This window comes from Nicotiana sylvestris, chromosome 2 (assembly GCF_000393655.2).
Source record: "Nicotiana sylvestris chromosome 2, ASM39365v2, whole genome shotgun sequence".
Classification (NCBI taxonomy): domain Eukaryota; kingdom Viridiplantae; phylum Streptophyta; class Magnoliopsida; order Solanales; family Solanaceae; genus Nicotiana; species Nicotiana sylvestris.
The window spans coordinates 42,801,042-42,816,915 of NC_091058.1; the positions used below are offsets into that span (position 1 = coordinate 42,801,042).

A 15,874-nucleotide genomic window follows, 5' to 3' on the forward strand; every position below is an offset into this window, starting at 1 on the left:
AGCTCCTACTATTTTTCAAGGATTGTTACCTTTGGAACCGATTGGTCTACCACGCTTCATGCGTACAGTAAACTCTATCCTTCAGGGACTTTAATTTTAATAGGAGCATTTGCAGCTGAAATATGATATTTAATTTTGGATCAGCAAATGCTTCTGGCATTCGACTTGAATTATCTTCTAAGTGAGGATCATGATAATTCGATTCATATAGCATATTTTTCAACTGTTTATTCCATCCCCCAAATGTTAGAAAAACTAACATATATCCTCAATCATCTTTGGAAAACTTATCTTTGTGTATTATGGTAGAAAAATTAATCATATACCACGCAACAAAAAATAGTAAAAATATTTGGTTTCTGATCCTAAACCAATTGTGAAGGGAGGACTTATCATATATTGTTGATCTGATGCATACAAGTGCTGTTATATGCAATTTAGAAAATCTTAGACCAACACATGAAGCTTTGTTATCATAAGCAATGGTTTAGCCATTAATATGAGGTATTCAATGCTAAACCAGCTTGGATATAAACCAGCATTATCAAGATGAACTGTCTTGATTTCATAATCTGAAAATTATGCTCTTAATCGAGAAAAGCAATTCCAAATGCCAAACTGCAGGTTGACAATAATTACACATGTAACCATCTCATATATGCACCTATAAGTGGTTCACATGATAGGTGAACGGGCCCATATTCACCTTTTATATATTTCAGAATCAGGGGTCTTAGTCCCAACTTTAGCTGGTATAATCAATTCATTATGAGAACAAGCAACACATGAGAATTCCTGAAGAATCTTCTAGTTCTTTAGTATATGCTTATCTGAATTCTCAAATAGCTCATTTAAAAATGGCAAATGAAAACTTCAAGTTTATCATGTCATGTGCTATCTCTTAGTAAACTTCTGGTTTACTATGGCATAAACTTTTGCTTTAGTAAACTTCTGGTTTACTGTGATACATGATATAGTACAAATTAAAGAATAAGGCGGGTAACTTCTCACATACATATTATTTTACCCCCTATGATTGTGGAAACATGAAGATTATCAATCTTCCAATCATTTGTAGTCTCAATATGATAGCCATTTGTATTAGTAAACTTCAGGTTTACTACAACATATGTTTTGACCATAATCATATAATATGAATGACATATTTGTATATAAGCTCTTCGAGAGCCTTAATTTATTATCCACAATCTAATATATATCTGGCACTACTGGTGTCATGTATTCTTTAGGCAAACATTTAACTCTTCAGGAGTTATTGATACATTTTGTACTATCAAATATTGCTCAGACACTGCTGGTGTCATGAGAGAAAATCACAATCAAATAAACAATGTAAAACAATTGTTTAAGCACACGAAAACTCTTCTTCATAATATTTTTCCACTTCAGGAGGCAATTTCAACTGTGTTACTTCTTCAGGAGCAAATTTAAAATACGAAATATTGAGTATATATTCTCTCAATTATATTAACTCTTCTGGAGGTGAATTGTAATGTATTCACATCAAGAGCGCGTTCATATTTACCCGACTTATTAGTATTGTCACATTCACTTCAGGGAATGGATTAATATTATCAAAAGTTCTCATCCTTCAGGAAATCGAACATAATTATCTGAATGCGCATTAATCACATCAAATTGTGATGCCTCAACCTCTTTTAAAATATTTACTACTTCAGGAGCAAATCGAGGCGTGCATTTAATATAGAGAATATTTATGTAGCTTATCTTCAATTGTAACTATAGAAAGCCTAAATTATCACTTCTGGTGATCATAGACATATACCACTTCTGGTGGTTAACAAAATATAATTACAATGAGATATATGAAATATAACTACTTCTGGTGGTTGTATATTTCTTGCAAACTCTGCTAGAGTTTAAGTTGATCTAATAATATTATCCATATTCTTTAAAATGACATAAATAAGATATATTATAGTAAACATCATTATCAAATCATAATTTTTCTTTATGTACAACAATTACATAACCATACTATCTATTACAAATAACAAAAATTAAAATATTTACATTTCTACAGATTCACCACCGATTACATGACTTGTTTCTCCTTCTGGGAGTGCAAAGTAATCAGCTACATCCAAATGCATGAAGTCTAAATTATCTTCAGAAATAAAATTTGCTTCAGCATTTTTCTCTGTCTTCTTCAGGGAGGCTTGATAAAGCTCAACCAGGTGCTTTGGCGTACGACAAGTACGTGACCAGTGCCCTTTTCCTCCACATCTATAGCATGCATTTTCTGCATTTGGCGCTTGCACCGCTTCATGCTTTTGTTCCTTCCTTTTCCACTGCTGGTGGTGAGGAGGCTTCTTTGGTGCATTATTATTACCATGATTGGGGTTTCTTCCCCGACCACGGCCATGACCACGACTGGGGCCACGACCTCTTCCACGTTTAGCTTGGTGGAAGTTCGTCTCATTCACTTCAGGGAATGGACAAGAACCAATAGGTCGGCTTTCATGATTTTTCATTAATAGCCCATTATGTTGCTCTGCTATAAGAAGATGTGAGATAAGTTCAGAATACTTTTTAAATCCCATCTCTCGATATTGCTGCTGCAGGAGCATATTCGAGGCATGAAAAGTGGTGAAAGTTTTCTCCAACATATCATGATCAGTAATATTATCACCACATAATTTTAATTGGGAAATAATTCTGAACATAAGCAGAATTATACTCACTGATAGATTTAAAATCTTGTAGCCTTAGATGAGTCCAATCATAACGTGCCTGTGGAAGAACGACCATCTTCAGGTGGTCATATCTATCTTTCAAATTATTCCACAGTATGACTGGATCTTTAATAGTGAGATATTCCATTTTCAGGCCCTCATCAAGGTGATGGCGTAGGAATATCATTGCTTTGGCACGGTCTTGGTTTGATGCCTGATTTTTATCCTTGATGGTGTCTGCCAGACCCATCGCATCAAGATGAATTTCAGCATCAAGCACCCAAGACATGTAGCTTTTGCCCGATATATCCAGGGCTACAAATTCAAGTTTAGAAAGATTTGACATTATTTAGGAAAAGAAAGTTCTTACCTCAGATACTTTCAAAATATTTGCTCGAGATGGTAGAGCTTCGTGCTGATAACGTGTTATGAAATAAAGACTATAAAGTAAAGACAAGTATAGAGAGAAACTGATATATTATTCGAATTCAAACTGATGTACATAATGAACTGAAATCTCTTCTATTTATAGAAGAAAGGAAGCTGCTGTGTAAGCTGCTACTACAAGCTGCTGTGTAAGCTGCTGCTGTACCAGATATGGATAATCTTCTACTGAGAGCAATAATTATTCATAACGGAGTACTGAATGGATAAGCTTATTATACCCGGTATGGATAAACTTCTACTGGGGGGTAATGTTTATCCATAACTGGTACCGAAGTGATAAGCTTATTATATCCGGTATGGATAATCTTCTACCGGGGGTAATGTTTATCCATAACTGGGTACTGAAAAGATAAGCTTATTATACCCGGTATGGATAAACTTCTACTGGGGGTAATGTTTATCCATAACCGGGTACCGAAGTGATAAACTTCTTCAGGAAGCTTATTTCCAATATAATACTAAATAGATAAACATATTTACTGTGGAGTCCCATACGGATAAGCTTCTTCAGGAAGCTTATTTACAACGGAGTATTAAATGAACATCCATAATATAATATATTTATAACAAAAACCATATTCTAAATTGCTTAAAATATATAAAATATAAAACATAAGAGGAAAACCCCCCAAAATTGAAAAGAAAAATACAAGGCGAAATGAGAAAACCAAAAGAAAAAATTCCTACGGAGAGAGAAAAAATATTTTCCCCCCATTTTTCCATTTTTGTCCTTTTGTTCCTCCTCAACTTCTTTCAGAGAAATGGTCGAAGAGAGGTTCTTGTTTTGAGATCATCCTGCAAAGGCCAGTCAAAAGAAAGAAAATAATCAAAAGAGTTTTCCTTGGGTGATTTCAAAATTTCTTCTTCAATCTCTGTTATTTCTATATTTTTCAACCACAAAAAAAACAACAACAATTTTTTTCCTTTTGCTGTCTTTTGGAGTCTCAAAACAAATTTGCAAATTTGTCCCACCACCTGCATTTTCTTATTGCAGTTGTTTGAAAAATAGTGGAGTATTATTTCATGAAATGTGACAAATTGACAATTTTACTTCTGCAACAAAAGCAGCAAAAAGATTTCATTGACAGCCCTGTTTGTCCCCTACTTTCTGGTAAGTTTTATTCTTTTGCATCTTTACATTTCACCATCTTTTGGGTTTTTGGATTTTTGTTTTTCTGTTGATTGCTTGCAAATATAGTTATTCTCTGGTCATCTTCCCCCCCCCCCCCCCCAAATGGTTTGGCTTGTGAAATACTGAAATACTCCTATTTTTTGCCACCCCCTTTTCAAGAAACAATTTTTACTGATTATTTGCTATTCTGCCTATGCATTTTCCAGATAAAGGTTGAATTTTGGAGATAAAGGTTGAATTTTGGAGATTCATCAGCCTGAGTTTGTGTCATTGTTTGGTGAAATTGGAGGTGTTGTTGTAGCCTAAACTTTAGTAACTTAGAAAAATGAGAGACCCCAATTTTGTCAATTGTATCAATATGGTTAATATTTTTTCTTTATTTTGTAATATAGTTTGTGTATAGTGTAGAAGTTTTATAGATAAGCAAATAGTGATGTACTTGCTCTTGTTTTTTTATAACTTATTTCGTGTGCCCGAGTGATTTCAATTGCTTGGAGAGTGTGGCACTTTGTATAGTGTTAGCAGATATCGTTACTGCCTTAACCACTGATACATATTGTTCTGCAAGCCATGGGGGGTAGATGGAATACATATGGAATCAAGTTATCGTATCTTGCTCTTTTGATTATCGTTTTAGACATTCGCGGTTGTTGTTCTCTTAATTCTGAAGGTAATTCTTATACTTGGACAGCTCTACTGGTGTTGTGTCTCTGTCTTGGCTAGTTTTAAGTGTTTGGTATGTTTCTTGTTTGCTGACTATTGTTGGTGTGAGAAACAGGATTGGCATTACTGAGATTCCAAGTGAAAGTGGATTCTGATCCATATGGCATTCTTGAAACCTGGAATCCAGATCATTGTGACCCATGCGTGTGGTCTGGTGTCCAGTGTAAGGATGGTAAAGTGCAAATGTTGTAAGTCTCTTGTCACGCATACCCAAAATTCCGTAATGTTATCTGTTCGTTAGTGTTTGTTGCTTTGCTGTCAACAAGTCTGTTGAAATGATAATGACAATCAAAGTGAAACCATTGAGTTGTGGGTTTTAGTGTTTGTGTGGTTTCATATATTGTTAAATTGTTTGTCTGTTCTCTGTTTAGGGACCTTCATGGATATTCATTGAAAGGAATACTCACACCAGAACTTGGAAATCTCACTCACTTAAAATCACTGTAAGCTTCAGCTATACTTATATGGATCTGGTTTTAGTTTAAGAACAATATCTAGTGTGCTATGTTCATGGAACTAATACTTCCCGATCTAGGTCAACACTATCTTATCCCTGTACAATTTGAAATTGCACCGAATTTACATATTAGTACAGTTTTCCATTTTTGTTTCCATTTGTTACTGAGGAGCTGTCTCATAATATAAAGAGTGTCATATACATTGAAATGGAGGTCTACCAAATAAAAACTTTACCTTATTTCTTTTGCCAAAGAAGACGTGCGAAAATTGGGTAGATTTTTTCCTTTTTTTTTTTTTTTTTTTACAAAGAGTAATTGGGTAGATTTCTGGTAATCATAGCTTCACCATCCACTGTTCTGCATCTATGTACTATGTATAACTTGTTTTAGAATTTTAATAATTTTTCTTCTTCTCTGAATGCTTTTCGTCCACAGTGTGCTTTCTGAAAACCATCTCTTTGGTCCTATTCCTAAAGAATTTGGACGTCTCAGAATGCTGGAAGTGCTTGACTTGAGGGATAATAAGTTGAGTGGAAGAATTCCAGCAGTAATAGGAGATTTGCAATCACTTAGAAGACTGTAAGCTGATATTTTGTCGCGTCTTTGTGCTTTAATATGTTTGTATGGATGTATGCAAAAACATTACTAACAAAATGCTCTTGAATTGTGCTTGATGCTTTTTGCCGCAGGTTGATTTGTGACAATAACTTCAAAGGGAAGGTTCCTGTGGAAATTTGGAAGCTTCATCTGCTCTCCGAATTTCAGTTTGATGATTACCTCACCTCTGGTGTTGCTGCCGGTACTTGCTGCATAAACAGAAAACTTGGGCATTGGTAAGACTCCTTTAGTTGTTTGTCCTTTTATCTTCATCTTCCAGTTGTGCTGCATTTTGAAGTTGTATCTGTGTTCAATGATATTGCAAACGCATAAAATCTGTATTCAAGCCATTTGAGAAACATATGCCATTCTACTTTCATAATAACATCCTTTAGTCTTTCATAAGCGGTTCACTGCCTCCTGCAATAAGTTTGCTAGTAAAATTCAGTCGACGATATCTTATCCTCTGGAGAAGCTTTGAAGATCTTTTGAATATTTTCTATGCAGATAGTGCCCTTAATAGTCTCTCATGCTTTCTCTAGAATTCAAGCTTTTGTCTGTTGTATAGCGTGGGGAACAACTTATCACTGTTGATGATGAATGACATCTGGAAAATTGAAAGTAGAGCTGGGACTTGATGGGAGAACATAATACTTTCATGACCTGTGTTTTTTGTGAATTTGGTTTCTGCTTTGTCATGTTTCCAATATCGTTGCTGTATGTTTGAGATCTTATAGCAATAGTTGTCTTGCACCATTCTGTGGCGAGGCGTGTGAGGATGAGGAGTGCAGTTGCATTTTCGCTAGTATGTGGAAATTCTTCCTTCCATTTCTCACATGCTGGTTTCTTCACTTCCCTTCTCTAAACCATCTTCGACGCCCCTACAATATTTAGAGGGGATTGGATTTTAGTGTCTCTGTAGCTGTGATTCATCTATCTGTGACATTTTCTCATTCATCAATATAACCATCTGTTTATATGTCTCATTGCACATTTCTTATTCTCTTGACTTTTCTGTATATTGTCAACTAAAATTGCTAGGTATGCAACTAGTCTTTGACTCTTTGCCATGAGCAGAAGAACACTTGATTTTATAGTATGCCTGTTTTGCAACATGAAGAATTCAGCTGACTATAACTATAAGCACAAATGTATTAGGTTGGTCCTGTTGACCCTGTTTGAATTCGGGATCTAGGCACTCTTGGATAAGTAACTTCAGTTTTAGATTTATACCTGGTGTCAGAGTACTAACTACTAAAACGTTTAGCTTGGTGTTAAAATTACCATCCATTTAATATGCTTTCATTTTACTTCTCAGTCAGATGCTTTTAGTTTCATGCTTCACTCTGAAAATTTGTTGCCTTTTTATGGCAGCATCAGGCGTGGATGTTTGAGACGATTTAAGACCATAGGCTCCTTTATCAGACCAATTAAAGGGACACTTACGTGTTATCTTAGTTTCTTCACACTGTAAGTAACTAAATAGGTTTCTTTCACCGTTATGCTTTCTAAAATTTTAGCGGTTCAGAAGCAATTATTTTGTTTCCTAAAGGTTCCCTGGCTTTTTGGGTGATCATGCAGACTTATGCTCTGACAACCTGCAAGGTGAGTGAAAATCATTTTGTGACACCTTTTATTGGAATTTCAAAGAATTGTACACAAAAAGAATATGTTATGTTCTTTTGTTTGGCAGGTTCCCTAAGGCCTCACTTCATCCACGCTGTACAGAACCAAGGAAACACTGTACGTCGTAAGTTAGTTGAACAATCCAGTAACCTTGCTGCTGTTCCTGCCAATGGAGGGAAACCATTGGGACCTGTTGTTCCTATGCCAAGCAGTAGAAGTAGTGGTTCCTTTCGTGCTGTACCAAATACTGTGGGAACTCCTCCTCTTCCAATTATACCATCCTCACCTCAACAGCATGAGCCTCAAACTCCTCAGGGACATTCTAATGGTGCCGTTAAACAGCCAACTGCTAGCCAAGCCCCACCTGGTAGAAAATCTGCAAGTACATGGAAGTATATAGGAATTGGCATTGGGGTTTTTCTGGTTGCTATTTTTGTGTGTCTGATCTTCATCTGCAAGAGCAAAGCTGTGCAAACAATAGGCCCTTGGAAGACTGGATTGAGTGGACAGCTGCAGAAAGCATTTATTACAGGTACTTTAGATTAATGTTGTGTCAAAACTGATGTGATGACACTGCTGGTATTCTGTCCAATATCCATATGATCTAGTTCAACTGTTGTGTCCATTTCTCTATGGTGAATATAATCCCAACCTTTGACGCTTATGAAAGCCCATTCTGAGGCTTCCTGGACAGGAGCCTAAAGCATTTTTAGTGTTTGGTAATGCCCCTTCCCACTCCAACCTCGGATTTGAAGTTAGCGTGTTAGAGCGGGAGTCAATCTAGTTGATTGGCTGCATTAAATGATAGTTTTATGAATGGACTGTTATTCGAAATAATGGGGACAAATTCAAAATATTGGGGACTAACATTTTTATTTTTTGGGGAAAAGAAAATGTATTCTTAGCCTCGATTCTTTCACTATCATTTGCAATGACAATAAGGGGAGAGTTAGGAACATATTCCCCTCTAATTTTTTCTGTAGGAAGGATTGGCAGAGTTGATAATCTACGAGTGAGTTAACTTTTTACAGCCCTGTTTGAGATAACATTTGTAGGTTGGAATTTCCACGTTTACTTCTTAGAAATTATGAATAGTCATTCTGCATCAATTTTACTTTCTTCAGCTCACTTCCCTACGTAAATGTATATTGTTCGATGACAACCATAAGAAGGTGAATGCGTAATTTAGTACTCATATATTGTTTCTCATGTGTCGTGCATGAAAACAATTGTAGGGGTCCCAAAACTAAACAGGTCCGAGCTTATAACTGCATGCGAGGATTTTAGCAACATCATTTGCAATCAAGATACATTTACTGTCTACAAGGGAACTCTATCCAGTGGAGTAGAGATTGCTGTTGTGTCAACTCCTATAAATTCTCTGAAAGATTGGTCCAAGCGTTCTGAATCGGCCTTCAGGAAGAAGGTTAGTTTATCATCTCTTTCACAAATAAAAAGCTGCTAAAGTAATTTCTTACTTGTGTCACTCTTTCTGTAGTGACATCCTAGTTGTCTCTTTACTTCTTTTCAATTACATTTACTTATATGATGTTTAACTTGGATAGATCGATTCACTGTCAAGGATAAACCACAAGAATTTCACTAATCTAATTGGATACTGTGAGGAGGATGAACCTTTCACACGGATGATGGTCTTTGAGTATGCTCCAAATGGAACTCTTTTTGAGCATCTGCATGGTAAACTAGTTAGCAGTGCAAATATTAGTTAAATCATTTACGATGGTAGTGTGATTTTGAGTAATGCGAACCAACATATTTCGTGGTTTCAGTTGAAGAAGCTGACCCTCTTGACTGGCCTTCAAGAATGAGAGCTATAATGGGGACAGCATATTGTCTCGAGTACATGCACAATTTGAATCCTCCATTGTACCATTCTGATGTGAATTCACAGGCCATATTTTTTACTGACGATTATGCTGCTAAGGTGTGCTTCATTACGAATACATATTTCCATATATCCTATATATGTCAACAAGACACTTCATATACGACAATGAATTTAGAGACCTTTTACTTTGTGTAATAATTTGCATTAAAAGAATACTCTTTTTTCCTCAGATTACAGAGCTTGCTTTCTGGTCTGAAATACTAGTCAAGTCAAAGTCCGCCAGTGGTGATATAGAAAACTCTGAACTGCCACCACTTGCTGATCCCGACACAAATGTCTATAGTTTTGGGATCTTGTTGCTGGAAGTAATTTCTGGAAAGTCGCCTTACTCAGAACGAGAGTCTCTTTTGAACTCGGTAAATCTCAATTCTATTTCATATGATCTCCTTATTTTGTTAGATCTTGATAGCTACCTCGTGTTCCCTAGCCTGAATGAGAAGACTAGCAAAGCTTTGTTAATCCCTTCTTGTGTTTAGGCGGAGCAATACCTTAACGATAAACAGAATCTGAGCAGCTTGGTTGATCCAACATTGAAGTCCTTCAAAAATAATGAGCTTATGGTTATATGTGATGTAATCAGAGAATGTCTTCGAGAAGATCAACGGAAAAGACCAACTATAAAGGAAGTCGTTACAAAGCTAAGGGAAGCGATTGATATATCACCTGAGGCTGCAGTTCCAAGGCTATCTCCTCTCTGGTGGGCTGAACTCGAGATTCTATCCTCCGAGGCAGCTTAAACCAGACTAGTGTGTCTATATTTGTAAGTCGAGCATTGCGCTGCTATGTATAAATGCACTAAAATATACCTCACTAATGTCAACTGCAAGTCCTGTGTAACCATTTTTCTGTTTCTAATAGTATAAAGTTAGTTCATTCTTTCGGAAAACTGTCTTCTTCGCGATAACTTGCATTCTACTATTCCTTATGTGGGATATTTGTATGATGCATTCTCTTTCGTGATCAAAAGTTGGTTTAAACAAAGTGGATTTGAACAGGGCGTTCAATGTTATCAAATGCCTCTACCTCTTTAACATTTCTTCAGCATAGGTTCATTGAAGTTGCGGTAAGTTTCCTATTTTTTCTTGATTTCCAGTTGTGTTTTTGTGTTTTGCTTTATTTTGTATAATAATGTTGGAGGGTTGCCTTCTTAGAGAGCTACATGCCATTGATTTCTGAAATCTGCATATTTTGCCATGTAAGAAGCAATATATGTTTTACATGTGTTGCATATATATCTTTGCTTTCCTTTGGATATCGCTTGGAATATTATGATCTGGTGTTATTTCTTTCAATATTCTCTATTTATCTTTTCCCTGATGTTAGGCTATGTTTGAAGAAGAAGATGAGTACGAATGTGTGAAAGAGAGAAAAAGAGAAAGGTGCTGTTGTATCAGGAAGAGAGGAACGGGGTTTCTTTATGATTTGACCTTTAGTCAATCTTTGATGCCATATTGAACAGAGTACAATAACCAAAGACGGACAAAATGCTTCAAGATTGTATATTACAGTAACAAAAGCTAAAAAGCCGTTGCAATAAAAAGAAAATGTCACGCACACAAACATCATCCCCTACTCTCATACTAGCTAAACCTAACCAAATTGTACAGGAAAACTATAGAAGTAATATATTAATATTCAAATTTTTCTTTAAACTTTCAAACTAACTGCGAAGATTTTCTTTTTTTCTGCCCCATTTCCTCATCTGTATTTGAAGCATCGTAATAGCAGCCAAGAGATCCACACACTGTTTAGGATTCAAGATATCCAACAAGCCCTTCAACGTCTTAAGCCTAGCGCAATCAGCCATTTTCATCACCCTCTCTAAACTTACCATTAACCCTTTCAACGCCACCTCTACTAGCCCATCCAACTGATTATTTGAGTCAGAGTCACTACTGCAACCACTTGTTCTCACTCTACTGCTATTTAACCTTGCCAATTCCACCATTTTTCTATCCCCCAACGCCACTTGTTGCCTTTCCATTTCTCTCTCTACTCTCTCCTCCTCTGCTCTAATTTTCACCTTCAAAGCATCAATACTCTTCACCTGTTCATCACTCAACTCGGAATTAGCACCAACTAGGCGAAAGGCCATTGATGGCTTCCAGCCAGTGACCCATAAGTATGCATTTTCCAAAGGGCTTAACCAAACTGGATTGAAAAATGACAAGATATCTTCGTGCGCTGCTGCCCATTTGACAGTGTAGTAATCTTTGTGATGTGTGGTCATTTTGTTCACCAAAGATTCGTGATCTTTGACGTATGAAGTTTCCTTTGGAACCATAAGTAGTAGCCTGAGGAACTCTTCAAGTTGACTCATCCAATTCTCGAAGTAGTTGGAGAAGTTCTTCTGAACTTGGGTTGTCATCTTTGTTATTTTTTTTGTAAAAATAGTAAACGAGAAAACTGAAACATTAGCGCTGAGAAATGTGTTGAAAAAGAACGAGAAGAATGCCAAATATATATAACAGCGAGAAGTGCCACGTACGCTGCAAAGAGTTGCATGCGTGGCTTAGCTTGTGGTGCTGTGCATGCCATATGAGTTTAAAGAACTTGGGAAGTGAGATATTAAGTAGTATTTTTGACGCTTTGCAGAAGCGTAGAGGTGGTGGTGCTCTTTGAAGGAGTTGAAGAGGCAAATTAGGGTGAGGAAAATGAGAAAGCAGAATTGGTATGCTTGAACAGTAAGTGTAGGCAACCCCATTGGAACGTGTCAAGAAGAGAGCTTATTTGTGTTGAACACGTGGCGCTTCGATATGTTGCTTTAGTAACATCTGCAAATGCAGATCTTCATCATCACTACAAAAAGGCAACCTCATGATATCAGATCAGGTGTCGTTCTGTTTAAAGATGCAGAGCTAGCAAAGCATATGCATCTAAGCAAAGCAAATTAAGTAGGTGTCTGCTTTGTCAAGCCCATCTGATATTCTGAGTAACCCTGCCTGAGCTTGTTTCTATATATTAGGAATATTGTTAGGTGTTTGCTATAATTTTCTTATCATATTTGATTTTTTTATTTGTTGAAGGAAGGGCAATATAATTATCTTAATTGGGGTTTCCTTTTTGTAGAAGAAAATTATAATTCTCCTATACTTGGCTAGTCCTTTTTCTTGTAGTAAAAAGTTTGGAGTTCTATAAATTGAATATCTGTCTTTCTCGTTCAGTAACATCCACAATGTAGCCATAGAGGCTTGAGAGTAGTATTTAGGGGGAGAACTTTACGGGACAAGTGTTAGTGTGTCACTTGTGTTTGCTGAGATTGTTCTCTCGATATTTTGTACTCTTTTTTATATAGTGGATTGCTCATCTCCGCTATGGATGTAGGTCAGTTGACCGAACCACGTTAAATGTTTGTGTTTCTTTTGATAGATTTCTCTTTTGTTGTCGGATTTATTGTCGTTCAAGTCTGCTTTGCTAGCTTCCGCATGACACCTGATTAACAATACCTTGGCCTAACATTATGTCATGCGTGTTGTCATCTAATTTTTTTTTTGGGTTTTTATGTCGCAGTACACATTTTACCTTCTCAACTTGCATGAACTTTTTTTTGCATACCCTTTTTGTTCAGGCGTCCTTAATTTACATACTTTAGGTATCTTTTTATCTTGACAAATGTAATCAGTGTTTGATTACATTTAAGTTGCCGGTGATTAACATTTTCCTGATGTGTGTAAAAATAAAAAACATAACAAATGGACCATTATACAAATAACTCGCCAATTACTAAACTAGGCAAAATAATCAAAGTTCAACCCATCACCACTGCAACACAACACCCGTTCTCCATTTTATAATATCGGTAAAGTAAAGTAAGCCTGCTCGAAATATTTGCAGCTCAATGCAAAACAAGAACAAGACTTTAATTTTCGCCATGATTTCAGTCCACAAGCATTATGATGGGCTTCGTGTTAATGCAACTATGGTCTGTTTGACCATAAAATATGTATCTTGGTTCAAATAATTAAATTTATGTAATTAGGGGTTAAACTTAGTTAATAATAATATTTTTTAGATAAATTTTTCAAGGGTGCAATAATTAATGGGTGGGCTCAATTAGATAGTAATGGCAGATGCAATAACTATTCTAAAAAGCATGAACAATAAAGTAGCATTCAATAGCAATGACTATCAATAAATGATATTTAAGTAAATAGCAGGAATGATTCACCCAATAAAGGATGAAATAGATGGATGTTTCTCGTGACAATGATGAATGACAGATAAATCTTTGAATATTCGAGTTATTCTCGGATCTGATGGAAAAGTATGGAATAGTATAAACTAGAATCTTAGTGAAAAGGTGTTGTTTGAATCTTAGCAGGAGAAAGAGAATCTTTTTGTCAAAGCGAGTTCTTACAAGTGAATATCACACATGCCCTCTCATTCTCTTTTTTTTTTATATATATGAGACATGCTCCTGAGAAACCTTAATAGTACAAGTGCAGAGAATATCCACTAGAATATTCTCTTTTAGTACCCTATCCTGACAAACTAGCCGTTACAACTCTCATCAATGAAATTCAACCTCGATCCTTGTTGTCATCTCGACTATGGCTCTCGTCGACATCTCGACTACGGCTCTCGTCGACATCTCGACTACGGCTCTCGTCGACGTCTCGACTACGGCTCATGTCTCTACTCCAGCCAAGGACTTTGCTGCTTCTTGGCCCATCTCGACCAACAATGACTCGAGAGTTCCTTTTTTAGTATTATCTTGCAAAATATTATACGAGCGGATTTTGACCCATACAGTTAGTTCCTCCACTTATTGAGACAGTGCCCCCGTACGAGATCGATGAGCGGACAATGTCATGCATGTTGGCGGGGGTCGTGGTTGTGGAGATGGGACTATGTGACTTTTTTGTGGTCCGCATATTTTGAATCTATCAAATTGCCCGAAAAATTATTTGGAGTTATCTGGGCCACGAATAGAACGTCACGACCCCGTGCATCATAATGATGCCGTTTCTCGATGCGTTGCATCGATTCGGGTGGATCTCTTGATTGACTCTATTGGTTCGAGTTTCGTGCTAATTATGTTTCATACAATTTCGATTTGGGTGCCTTCCAAACTTATAAATAAGGGAAGCTTTTCCAATTTTTGGAACTTTTCAAATTCCTTCTTCTCCGCCATCACTAGCTTGCTTGATTCACTTTGCATATCACTCATTTTCTTCTATTTCTAAGGCTTATCATGTCATTTGTTCTTCTTTTTATTTCGAAAACCCCATTCTCTTATTGAAAATGATGTCTAACATACCTTCTGAGTCTGGTGAGGGGTGTTAATGTCACCCCCTTGGCAGTGGCGTATCCTTCCTCTGAGGAGGGTGTTCCTGCCACCGCTGACGATGGAGCCATCCTGTTGGTAGAAGAGATAATTCCACGCAACCCCGATTCCCGGTCTGATTTTACCAAGTCCTCTAACGCTGATCCTGAAGCTTTTCGGTTGGTGATGGCGGTGAAAGAATTGGAAGAGCTTAGGTCTAAGTTCAATATTCCCAATCATGTCAAGTTGATTATGGCGGGGTGGGACGCTGTGACGACTCACCGTCCTGGGTACTGCGTCTTCAATGCCTACACGTTCCAAGTTGGCTACACTTTTCCTCTTCATCCGTTGGCGGAGGAGTTTTGCCATTATTACTGGCCTTGGCCTGTTCAGCTCCCGCCGTATGTTTACAAACTTATTCGGATGCTCACCAAATTTGCCGAGCTGGTCAGGGTCGAACTGACGCTTCGACATTTGATACATCTCTTTGCCTTTAGTTTTTATAGGGTAACAATGGTAAATCTTTGCCATCGAGGGGGTAGATATTTGGTGGTAAAGATGGACGACAAGCCACCTGCCAATTCTGGTTCAATTTCTTCTTCGTTAAGACCGAAGACGTGGTGGCCAATGTCGACAGTTTTACCGGAACCTGGAACGATACTCATAAGTATTCAATTTCCTTGTAGATACTTGATTGATGATTTTTTTTGGTGCCCGACCGGGGATTTTGACTTTAAGTTCCTTACTTGTGTAGCCAAGATTACGCCTCCTCCTTCGGTCGCCGACATTTCCGATTGGGTTGGTCGACTTATTCCTTATATTGTAGGGATTCGCGAGTACTCGGGTTTTTTGAAAAGGTTTGGACCTACTCCCCTCTCGACAGGTAAGTTCCTCTTGTTTTCTTTTCTGAGGAGATCTATGGATGTCGGCGACGGTGTCGCCCGGGCCGTTGACTCAGTGGCAGGTGATTTTACGCTGTGCAAGACGACGACCATTGTC

At 37.2% G+C, this 15,874-nt stretch overlaps 2 protein-coding genes across 3 annotated transcripts; one reads left to right on the forward strand and one right to left on the reverse strand.

Annotated features, from left to right (window-relative positions):
- The first annotated feature begins 3,826 nt into the window (after nucleotides 1–3,826).
- LOC104216206 (protein MALE DISCOVERER 2-like) lies at nucleotides 3,827–10,623 on the forward strand. 2 transcript variants are annotated; one of them, XM_070167854.1, is made up of 14 exons: nucleotides 4,185–4,275; nucleotides 4,503–4,966; nucleotides 5,075–5,207; nucleotides 5,391–5,462; nucleotides 5,913–6,056; nucleotides 6,167–6,310; nucleotides 7,449–7,544; nucleotides 7,627–7,679; nucleotides 7,768–8,232; nucleotides 8,936–9,126; nucleotides 9,266–9,398; nucleotides 9,491–9,645; nucleotides 9,780–9,965; nucleotides 10,086–10,623. In XM_070167854.1, the coding sequence occupies exons 2-14, from the start codon at nucleotides 4,867–4,869 to the stop codon at nucleotides 10,344–10,346; spliced, it is 2,133 nt and encodes a 710-aa protein (XP_070023955.1). In that variant the 5' UTR covers nucleotides 4,185–4,275; nucleotides 4,503–4,866; the 3' UTR covers nucleotides 10,347–10,623. The 2 variants fall into 2 exon arrangements, with proteins under 2 accessions (XP_009764514.1, XP_070023955.1); XM_009766212.2 differs by lacking the exon at nucleotides 4,503–4,966 and having other exon boundaries at nucleotides 3,827–4,275.
- A 480-nt stretch (nucleotides 10,624–11,103) lies between these two features.
- On the reverse strand, nucleotides 11,104–12,085 carry LOC104216207 (protein DOG1-like 4). The gene has a single exon (XM_009766213.2). It carries the CDS (start codon nucleotides 11,975–11,977, stop codon nucleotides 11,270–11,272), a length of 708 nt encoding a protein of 235 aa, XP_009764515.1. The 5' UTR covers nucleotides 11,978–12,085; the 3' UTR covers nucleotides 11,104–11,269.
- Between the last annotated feature and the right edge of the window lie 3,789 nt (nucleotides 12,086–15,874).

What these genes read in the sequence shown, in the direction of transcription:
- LOC104216206 (XM_070167854.1), top strand. Translation starts at nt 4,867, where the DNA reads ATGGGGGGTAGATGGAATACATATGGAATCAAGTTATCGTATCTTGCT. An exon ending in TCTTTTTGAGCATCTGCATG is followed by an intron (nt 9,399 to 9,490) that starts GTAAACTAGTTA and finishes TCGTGGTTTCAG; the next exon opens with TTGAAGAAGCTGACCCTCTT. An exon ending in CTGACGATTATGCTGCTAAG is followed by an intron (nt 9,646 to 9,779) that starts GTGTGCTTCATT and finishes TTTTTTCCTCAG; the next exon opens with ATTACAGAGCTTGCTTTCTG.
- LOC104216207 (XM_009766213.2), bottom strand. Translation starts at nt 11,977, where the DNA reads ATGACAACCCAAGTTCAGAAGAACTTCTCCAACTACTTCGAGAATTGG.